The sequence below is a fragment of the Bactrocera neohumeralis genome, chromosome 2, assembly GCF_024586455.1.
Source record: "Bactrocera neohumeralis isolate Rockhampton chromosome 2, APGP_CSIRO_Bneo_wtdbg2-racon-allhic-juicebox.fasta_v2, whole genome shotgun sequence".
NCBI lineage: Eukaryota > Metazoa > Arthropoda > Insecta > Diptera > Tephritidae > Bactrocera > Bactrocera neohumeralis.
The window spans coordinates 52,047,546-52,058,499 of record NC_065919.1 but is presented as its reverse complement, the minus strand read 5'-3'; the positions used below and the strand labels follow the sequence as shown (position 1 = coordinate 52,058,499).

General features: G+C 41.9%; 1 protein-coding gene across 4 annotated transcripts in view; it reads right to left on the bottom strand.

Moving 5' to 3' along the window:
- Positions 1-806: 806 nt before the first annotated feature.
- The window catches only part of LOC126751664 (uncharacterized), a 180,234-nt gene continuing 170,086 nt past the window's right edge, over positions 807-10,954 (bottom strand). For all 4 annotated transcript variants that reach the window (XM_050462106.1, XM_050462108.1, XM_050462107.1 and 1 more), the window contains one exon: positions 807-5,696. In XM_050462106.1, coding sequence (XP_050318063.1) covers positions 2,753-5,696 — 2,944 coding nt within the window. In that variant the 3' untranslated portion in view covers positions 807-2,752. The remainder of the gene's footprint in view (positions 5,697-10,954) is intronic.

Sequence of the window (10,954 nt, the reverse complement as noted above, 5' to 3'; positions counted from 1 at the left end):
GTTGTTTTTAAAGGGTTTCTTCGATTTCCGTCGATTTAACCTATGTGTCTTAGTGAAAATTTCAGAACTAGTGTATTGTTAAGCTGAAAGCTTTAAGCTCAGACGAGGTTACTGAATTGTAAAGTTCAGACATTGTTAATTCTATCTTTTGAAATATGGAGGCTTCTCTGTACATATTAAAAACGTATTTGATTTTGTTTTATATGCACAAAATTTTAACTAAATATTGTTTGGAATAAATTTCTGTCGTCCAAATCTCTACCAAGGCATGGCAAATGGTGCTTCGTTTCTCAGATTTTCTGTTTACTGATTTTTAAACTCTTTTTAGCGAAAGAAATTTTTTTATGATTTCTAATTGGACTTAAATTTTTGATGAGATGAAATGTTTCGCATCATTCTCTATTCTTTTCGGAACATTTATAAGGAAATAACTGTTATTTACCTTGGTTAAGTTATGAAATTTTGCGAAATACAATACTTAGAAAGCATTGAAACATACATATATGTATTTGTACTACAAGTTAAAGAGAACATTCTCTTGTGTACCATATACGATCTAGAAGTTCCGAAATGTTTTCGGAGTCGCCAGATTTCTTCAAGCATTTCAATTTCCTTACTTGAGAGTATACACAGTTTTCAAACCCTAAAGCTTTTACGTTTAGAGTATCCACAGTTCCACTAAACTTTAATTTTTAAAACCGTTATTTTTGTTTGCGCTTCCTCCCGCTTTCTCCGCCCTTACAACTTGGAACAACATTACTGTTTTGCTTATTGCTTTTTCGGAGTTGTTGTTGTATGTTAATGTATTTTCTTCTATTATTATTAATTGTTTATTGCTTATTGTTGTTGCTGTTGTTGTTGTTGTTATTGTTGCTGCTGCTTGCCTGTTGCTATTGCGGTTATTGCTGCGTTTGAGACTGCGTGTTGTTCGATTTTATTGCTGTTGTTTTGTTGTTGTATTGGCTGGTTGGTATTGTTGTTGTTGCTGGTTGCATCTGCGCTGTTGCTTTGTTGCTGTTGCATTTGGTTTCTTGTTAGGATCAGATTGGTTTTACAAGTCAAGCTATCCTGTTGTTTGTTGTATTTGCATTTTGTCTATTTGCTGGTGTGTTTGGTTTTTGGAATTCTCTTATTCTTTCGTATGGAAATCAAAATTATTTTCGAAAACTAAGAAAATAAAATGTTCTTTTTAAATTTGCATAATCTGCGCGAAATTTTGCTCTCTTTGCAAATGTTTTCAACTGTTTTATTGTTGTTGTAATATGCTTTGTCGTTATTTAAAGTTATATTAGCTTGAGTTTTATTTTGTTTATTTGTTTTTTGAAATTTTGTTTTCAGTGTTGATTTTTCGTTTTGTTTTAGCTTGTTATTTTGCTTATAGTTTTATTTGATTTTGTTTTAGTTTATTTTTTTTTATTTTTTTTGTTTTTGGTTTTGCTTTGTGTGTTTTGATTTAGCTTTTATATTGTTATGTTATTTCGGTTTGCTATTTTATTATTAATTTTCTTGTTTTTGTTTTTGTTGTTTTTGCTTTGCTTTGTTTGCATGTAGTTAGCTACATTTTGTTTTGTTTTGTTTGTTTGTTTGTACAAGGAGAGCCTATTTGTCGATTGTCAGAAAACGAAACAGAAAATTTTCAGTATGTTGCTGTTGTTGTTGTTTCTTTTTGTTTTTGTTTTATCATATAAAGATCCTTCTATGCTATATATATATATATATATCTATGATCTCTGCAATTGATATACTATGTTGTTTTTGTTGTCATACTATAACTATAACTTTTTTTATTGTTGGATTGTATAATTATTTAATTATTTTTACTGTTACCTATTTATTTTGCCTTTGTGTTAGTTTAGTGTTGATTTTTACTATACTTTTACTTAGATATATGTATGTATATTATCGCTTGTTCACATTTTCATTTATTTACTTTATTTATTCACCGTCTTCCATTCTCCGTTAGCCATTATTTATTTGCTGTTTTTGGTTTTTTTACGCCCACACGCCCTTTAGTTTACTTTACTTTGATTTTAGGTCTTATTTTTTATAAATACATACATGCGCTTCCAGGCTAAATGCACACACACATATATATTTATATGTATTACAGCTATTGTATGTATTAATTAAAATTTGTTTTTGTTTTTACTTCTTCACCTTATGTACTTCCTTTGTCTGCCTGTTTGCTATGTGGGTATAAACTGTACATTTCATTCATACACAAATGTCTGTTCTGTATGTACGCATGTGTACATTTCACCTATATATATATGTATATTAGCATATTATATACTTGTTTGTATGTACTAATTGTATGTATGTCTGCATGTGTGTGGTTGTTAGGTAATTATATACTAAGAGCTTAAATTGCCGCAATGTTGACTAAGCTTCTGTTTGAACTGATTACCGTTAGCGACCGGCGACCGGCGATCGCCGATCCCAATCCCGATCTCTGAATGCATATCCCAACTAATGCCGGGCATGGTGAGTGCCACAAGTTGAAGTTCTGTTCGCCCAACAGCCTTTGCTCTAGCATGCCTGCAGATCCACGGTATGCCGCTGCGTCTCGCTGGTACTGCTATGCCCGTTCTGTTTTGGATTCTAGGTAGATTTGTACGCCTGTCGGTACCGTTTGGCTCTGCGCCCTTTTACTGAGCCTACAATCAGCACCATTATTAATTGCCCCCCCTCAACCGTTAGCGTGTTAGTACCGCTAATGTAACGACATGCCGTATGGCCAGTTCATTCATCTCTATAAGTGCTCTTCGTTCTCCTGCTCGGCCTTAATTTGCGCCAATTTTTCCTGTAGTATGGATGTGCTACCCAATGTGGGTGGTGCGTGTCCAAATTCAAGCGGTGGTTCCACTTTGGGCAGCATACCGCTCATTGCCGCGCTACCGCCATTGCCATTAAGATCGCCGGTCAGTTTGTTGCCGTTGTTGTGATTCGTCATGAGCTCGCTGGGTATGCTACTCGTATCGGTTTCGGCGGAGTCGTGAGAGGTTAAGCGGCTGCGGCTGCGACTGTGTTGTTGATGGTGCAAGTGCTGATGCTGGAGGTGCAACTCATTATTGCCGATGTAACTACCTTTGCTGTTGTTATTATTGTTGTGCTCGTAGCTACTTTCGTCATTGCCGCTGCGTGAGGCGTCGTCATCATCGTCGTCACCGCTACTGTGTGGCGGACTGCCGCGTTCACGTTTGATTTCGGTATATGCAAGCGGACTGGCGGCGCGTTTAGCGCGTAGACTGCTCATGGCGTTGGGTGAGCGATGATCGTTACTGTTGTTGCTGGCATATGGCGGTAGTGCACTTTTCTTCACCAGCAAGTGGTCGAGTAGTGCGCCGCCGGTGCTGGCACTGTTCGGCGGTCCCACGTCGGTGCTCTTGCGGTCGAGCGTTTTCCGTATGATGCCGTCGAGTATTGAGGAACCGTTGGCGCCAGCGCTTTCATACAAATTTTCGGCAAGCTCACGCGCACTCTTCATATTGAGTGTATGACTTGCCGCTGCCGACAACGGACTGGCAATAGGACTGGGGCTGTTGGCGTTAGAAGGCGTACCAGCTGATGTGCCGCCAACGCCACGTAGCGTTTCTTCGGTGTAACGTTGTGCCGCGCTGGCGGTTTGCGCCGCCACTGCATTGCGATTGAATTCCATATGCATTTGGCTAAAGGCTGGCGGGGGATTCCAAAATAGATGTGCTGGATATTGGATGGGATCGAAAAGCATTTTCATGCCGTTTGGTGCGCTGGTTGGGAATGCGGCCGCTGCTGAGTTACTATTGCCCTTATGCGCTTCGTTGAGCTTGGAATTTACATTACTGTTGCCAGCGTTGCCCAACTTGATTTTGCTCAGATTGTTGTGATGACCAGGAATGTTAGAGTTTGATTTGCCCGTTGTCGTGCTGCTGCTACCATCTAGTCCGGGCTGTGGCTTGGGCTCACGCTTACGCGGCCGCATCAAATGTCGCTCCTTCACTTTGTACTCGAGCGTTGAATGCGGCACACCGAAATAACTGCCCGCACGATGCACTGACATCTCGCCGCGCTGCACAGCGCGCACTGCTTCGATTAAACTATCGCGGTCATAGTTGCGGTACTTACCACGTTTCGGGCGGGTACCTTTGCCGGCGGCAAGCGCTGCTGCCTCTTGGCGACTTAGATGGGGTGGCAGATGATGATGTATGTGCGCCTGGTGATAGCCATGTGAGTTGTGTGTGCTGCTACTGCTACCAGCCACACTCGAACCAGCCAAGACATTGGGTGCAGCACCAAACCGTGTTGTATCGGTGCCACCTATATTCTTCACCACCGATATAGTAGGTTTCTTATGATCCGTACTGCTGCCGCTATTGTTGTTAGAGCGCTCCATTTCCAAGCACAGACCCAGCATTGGCGCCGAAGCCGCAGCAACAGCAGCGGCGGCGGCATGCGCGTCCTGATTGGCCTGCTCATTCATAGTGCGGTGAATGCCATGTGCGATCATGTCGCGAAAACTGAACGACGGTGGTGATTGGGTGTGCTGCATTAGTGGCGGCGAAATGACAGATAGATCATTATTGCCCTGACGGCCGGCAGATGCGACGGTGCCATTATTGCTAGCGGCCGCCACAGCAGCGGCCAGCATAGAGTTGGCGATGCGTGGTGAGGGCGCAGAATGCGGACTATCGCCGCTGGGATTTGGCATGGAGTTGGCGGTGGAATTGTTGCACAGCAAGGATGGCGAACATGAGGCGCGTGCTGCAGCCGATGTGGGCGTCGGCGTGCCTGCCACTGGCTTATAGGACGGAATCTTAAGAATCGACGCAGCCAGATCATCACCAATCGGCTCATGGTGGTCCAACGAGCTCGTGGTCTCTGGTGTATCTGATTTGGGTAAGCGTTGTGCCGCATACGCTGACGTTTGTTGTTGCAGCTTTTGCGCCAACAACGGTTGGTCCATTATATTGGGCTTGCCATTGCTGAAAAGACCCTCCACACTTAAATCACCCGCGGTATGTGTTTCCAACATATCCTTCAAATTGGCCACCAAATCACGCAGAGTAACCGGCTGATCGGCACGTTGCTGCAAAGCGCCAAAGCTGGTGAGCGTAAAGAGGAATGCCTGTAAAATCGCTAATGTCGGATCCAGTCCAGTCGCTGGCGGCGATTGCTGCGGTTGTGGTGTAGCGCTGCTCGACGGTGTACCGGCGTCACACTTAGCGCCATCAACGTATATTGCGTTCGGCTTTGGTGACAAATCGTTGCAATTGCCGACATCATTGGCGACATCGCGTCGCCCCGCATCACCGGTACCGTTATTCGCACAATATTTACGCAGAGAATGTGTCGCGTTTAGCCGATTGGCGAGCTCCTCCAGTGCAATGTGTGTGGCGGTTTCTGGTTGTGGTGTTGAAGCATTACTACCATGGCCGCCAGGTATGCCAGTGCTGCATTCATCGCCGGACATATCCTTGTCCACGTCCATGCCGTGTAAGAGCGCGTTGGCTAGGTGTGCATTCGCACGTTTGCCACTCACTCCGGTGCGATTGGATCTGGCGCGTCCTGGGCTCGTGCTCGAACTGCCGGCGTATTGGTCTGACGATTTACGTGTGCTATACTTTCCGCTGAGAAGCTCTTGTACGGTACTGCTCAGTGCATCATCGGTGCAGGGGCGACGTGCAGAGAGTGTGGGCGTAGCGCGCATCGTCTTGGAGCTGAAAGAGAATAGAGTAATTGTTTTAGTTTACAGAGATTTTTGCGTTTCGGAGCTGAAAGTTAAGACTTATGTGTTTTAATTATGTTTAGGTTGTGTAAACCTGTTTTCGAAAACTAACCTAACTTTTGATAAAATGCTAAAACACACTTTTTAAATGCTTAAGTAAACTTCACTGCTTGGGATGCAATGAACCGCTCAGTGCTAACTGTAATTCTCAACTACATCGTAAGCAAAAACAAAATTATTCATACGATTTAGCAGCCATATTACAACCACATATGAATTAAATATTTCGTCTTTATTGAAATTGTTGCAATTTAAATTTATTGCAAATGTTTATCAATTTATGACGAATAAAATACAACAGCAACAACAACAACGACAACGAAATATATTATAAATAAAATTACACAAAAATTGGCACACTGAACCTTCTCATTGTCAATACACACTTATCAGGCGATGCAATAGCCAGCCAGCGTAAGCGACAAAAACAAAAGCAATGCGCAAACGGAAAGGCGAATTTCGTAAATGCATTGTGTGTATATGAGTGTGTGTGTGTGTGTGCACGGCACATAACAATAATGATAACGATATTTGGAAACAAATTTAGCTCAATCGCGCCTGGCGAGTCGAGAACGAGAACGGAAGCAGATTTGCCAGCGCTGACGAAGTGAGTTACATAATCGATCATCGCTTGACTCGTATGCAACATGCACACACGTAAGTGTACATATGTATGAACATCAATTTATTTCATTTTGAAATCTGATTTTTGAAGCAATGCCCGTTAATCTTATCAGATATTGATATAGACTTATTTCTTCGACGAATTCCGCTATGTTTATACAATATCAATAACCAATGCTTGATAAAATATGCCCAGATATATGTAAATATGTGTATACATACACAGATAACTTTTTGTATGCACTTGCAAAATATGCACGAGTAATCGTTACTCAATTTATCAATAGTGTTGCAAGTGGAAATTTCATAACTCGGGGATTTCCTAATAAGTCTCACAGTTGCTAAAATATGATGCGTGTATGCCATAATTAAATCAAATACACATGATTAATATACCATAATTTTATTGAGTTTACTCTTTATTATTATTTTTAATAATTTGCAATATTTTTATTAAGTATTTCACTTAAATTTAATATGAAAGATAGTTTCGGGCAATAATTAATATCAAGTGGCAAACTGGCGAAATCACGTACCGTTAAGTAACCGTCCGTTCGTCTTTCAAACCTCTGGATGATATTTTCCATATAAACTCAATTAAATTTAGCCTCTTCGATATTGATTGAAAATTTGCCCGAAAAACTGACGAAGAATCAATGCAGTATGCGACGGTGCATTATCGTGGTGTAAAAATTAACCCATTCGGTCCATAATTCCGTCCTATTTTTACGATTAGCTTCGTGCAAACGAAGCGTAACACTCAAAAAGTATTCCTTCTTGACAGTTTGGTTGGTCGGAGGGAATTCGGAGTGCACCATCGAAGAAAACTGTCAACGTAATTTCGATTTTTGATCTGCTTCCGGGGCACGAACGTAGATCCAAGACTCATCGCCAGTAATAATACGTTTCATGACATTCTGTTAATCGGAAAGCATTGTTTTACAGACGTTAACGCGACGCTGTGTTTCGAAAACATTTGGAACCAATCGTGCTTTCAAAATGCTTTTTACTGATCTTTTCGATATTGCAACGATGCCAGTAAGATCTCTGACTGTTAATCGTCGCTCCTCAACAAAATGTCTTTATTTTGTTGATGTGATGTTGATGGTCGCCCTAGACGTTTTTCGTTGTTATCGCTTTCTCGACCCTCTTTGAGGGGTCACTTGTTTGCGCATGCCATTTCCAACATTCTTAACGTTTCAACACGAGTATTTTGATTCCGGCATACAAAATTTAATGTAACTCCTTTTTTGCATAATTTTACTCATCGTAAAAATCGCTAAATGCACTTTATGTAGTTCAGAAAGACAAGCGCATACTAAATACTAATAATTTTTTGAATTGACATTTGTCGCAGATGTCGCTGACAGTCCTACGAATATTCCAGCGTCTCATCATCCTCCGCACATGCTCTACATTCCGTAAGGGTAGGTGCCCTTTGATGTCCCCTATAATATTACTACGCTGTCTTTTGCCTAGAAGTCTGTCCACCATCAACACTAACTCAAAGTAATTTTGTAGTTTGAAGCTAATACCGTGTATGGATTGCTACTGAAGAAACTCGCCTCTGTTCCTATTTCACCCTTTAATTATTAAAAGAGTAGGTTAATCAGCTCATTTGGGAAACGTCTGCTGTGTTTAACGTGGGTACCTGCTGACGACAGCCTTACTCCACGGCGCTCAAAAGCACAACGGATCGATACAATGCGTTGATCAGCGCCCTGAAAATTGGGTAAGCATTTTCAGTACCAATTGGCAGTTTGGCATAGACACACTAACCACCTTGGTAGGGCTGGAGGCCCATCTAAAACCTCTGCCGTACTTTGGGTCCGGCACCCGGTTGCAATGCAACTCCACATTCAACTGCCAAGGTCAGTTCTTCCCGCAATTTGGGTTTTAACCACAACCACCACGAATCTCCACAAAGGGCCAAACCTTTGAGCAGATTGGAGTTTTCCAAGGGCTAACTTTTCCCCGTGGTACCAGGTTACAATCTTTGGTCTTTTGGTATGACCATGTAACCGAAGCTACGACCAGTTGAGCTTCCATACAGCTCTGGACTGGTGGCCAGGATCTTAGTCGCCTCTTACGACAGGCATGCCTTACCACGGGTATATTCGGTTTCCCCCCGAACCCAAGGGGGTCCCCCCTACCCGTAGGAATTATAATAATTACTATTGATTGATACAGGAAATGATCGAAGAGCTAGTCAAAATGTTGATTTTTGAGAAAATGTTGATGTTCAAAAAAAAAAAAAAATTGTGAAAAATATACATTTAAGAGTGGTTTCAGTAATCGAAATTGTTATAAAAATTCTTATTCCCCCTATCTTGATAAATACAGCTAAAAGGCTCGTTTGAAAATTTCAAGTCGATCAGCCAAGCCGTTTTAGAGAAATTTTTTCAGCGACCCTGAAACAAGCCTTTTGAGAAAGTCGCGTTTAAAGTTTTGGAAGCCGATAACACCAAGTTAAAAAGTTTCTGCAAACATGCTCATACCTTCGAAGTTATTTGTAGGATCAACTTAAAATTTTCAGAAAATATTTTCAAATGTATGTGTGTGTTTAGAATAGATATGAGACCAAATATGATTTCTTTGAAATTCCCAAGTGAATATAGCTCCTTAACCTTCAACTAATGCAAACGACTTTAATCGTGCCAAACTGAGACCAAATTAAATTGAATGAGAATACAAAAAGTTTCAGTGTACAACACCTTAATTGACTGAATTAGCAAATTGGCTAATTGATTAAAGTGAAACTTGATTAATTAATATGGTGTGGTGAAATTAACTTAGTCAATTAAGCAAGTTTCCTTTCCTAATCGAGTAAACAATTTGCTAATTGAGTCAATTAAGGTGGATGTATTTTCAAGAAAAGTAGAATAAAGCATCTGAAAAATGCTTCTGCAACTAGATATTTTCTATTTTTATGTTGTAAATCAATTTTCTTGCAACAGAAGTTTTACTGAGTTAATATCTTTTGAATTCCTGTTATATTTTTCGAGTGTCCCAACCAATTCAACGTCATTTTCATTTATTCAACTTTAATAAAACCCTTGCTTAATAATTATGCTTTTAGTTGTTGTTTGTTGGCGCGGTGCGTCGCTCCAACACGATTAATTGGCAATATTTTGCAAAAATTTGCATGCAACTAAATTAATTGCGCCAATATTTGTTAAGCGAACATGAAAATAATGACAGCTGTCCCCAAGGGGTCTTCCGCCCACAGCCGGCTATTTTGCAGCCGTTGAGCCCCCAGCGACCGTCTTGTCTTGACAGTGCCAACGTACTTAACTCAAGTTCAGACGAGCAAAGCAGTCGGCAGTCGGCAGTCACCATCACCAGTCAGCAGCCACCAGCTAACGGCGCTTACAACAATTTGTCTGCTTTTGTGTCCTCCACTTTGTGTCTGTGCTTTAAAGACAACGAACGCGCAGCTAAAATAATGGGCACACCTACAAACATACATACCCCTTTGAGACACACATCCTCATTTTCGGCGTACCACCCTCGCCATCACCATCACCAGCACCTACTACATACACTGGCATCGTCTTGTCCTGTCGGGCCGCTTGCCTCAAATTAATTTTTACGAGGACACAATCAAAAAGCTCTTCACAAAAAATCTGACGTTGCAAATTTGGTTTTTCGAGCGTTTATTATCATGTATACTTTTTGTGTATGGCAGCGTGTAGCTGTGTGTGTGTGTCTGTAGCGTCGTAACTGCAGTTCGGTATATTTTTTCGTAGGGAAGGTCGGAAGTCTGCTGTAATAAGAGTTCGTGAGTGGAAGGGGGATGAGTGGGCATGGTTTTGGCTGAACTGGTAGCGGTACATTGGCCAAGCGGCGCGGCGCGCGGGGTGTGAAACGTGCGGCGAGGTTACGCTCTTCACACTGCGCACCAGACAGAAATGAGTGCATCATATCGATCGGTTTTTTACCACTTTTTGCTTTCTATGCATTTTTACCGCAACACTTTTTTCGCACACTCGCGCGCACTGGCATGTTGATTCGTTTGCTTGTTCGTGCATTCGCTCATTCGGCGGTTCGTTTCATTTCGCTGCCAGCGCGCTACCCCGCACCAACAAGACGCCTGTACTTAGTGACTACACTGTTTTAACATTGCGACTTTTTTCGCGTGCACATTATTTACGTAATTTTCATTTTGACTTTCGTTTACGAAAAATTGTGTAAAAACCAGGCAACATTAGCGCACGTCGCGCGCGTCTGCCACCCGCTCTGCCACACGGTGCGACTTCATAACTGAAACGCATGCAATTTTATTCCATTTTTTCCACATTTTTTGTCATTTGAATGAGGACAACTGCTGGCGCGCGGTGGGCGGTGGGTGGTGGGCGTTTCGCCTTGGCGGGTGTTAGGCGCCGTGGGTAAACATGGCGTATGAGTGATAAATTTTGCGCGGCAAAGAGTGTTGCGTCCTTTTTTTTAGTATTTCGTACATTTTTAGGTGTGTGTGTGTGTGTGCGTTTGTGTTTGCCTTCGTGTAAGGTGCAGGATTTGGCGGTAGGTAGCCGCGCAGACACGCAGACACGCAGACACACAGCC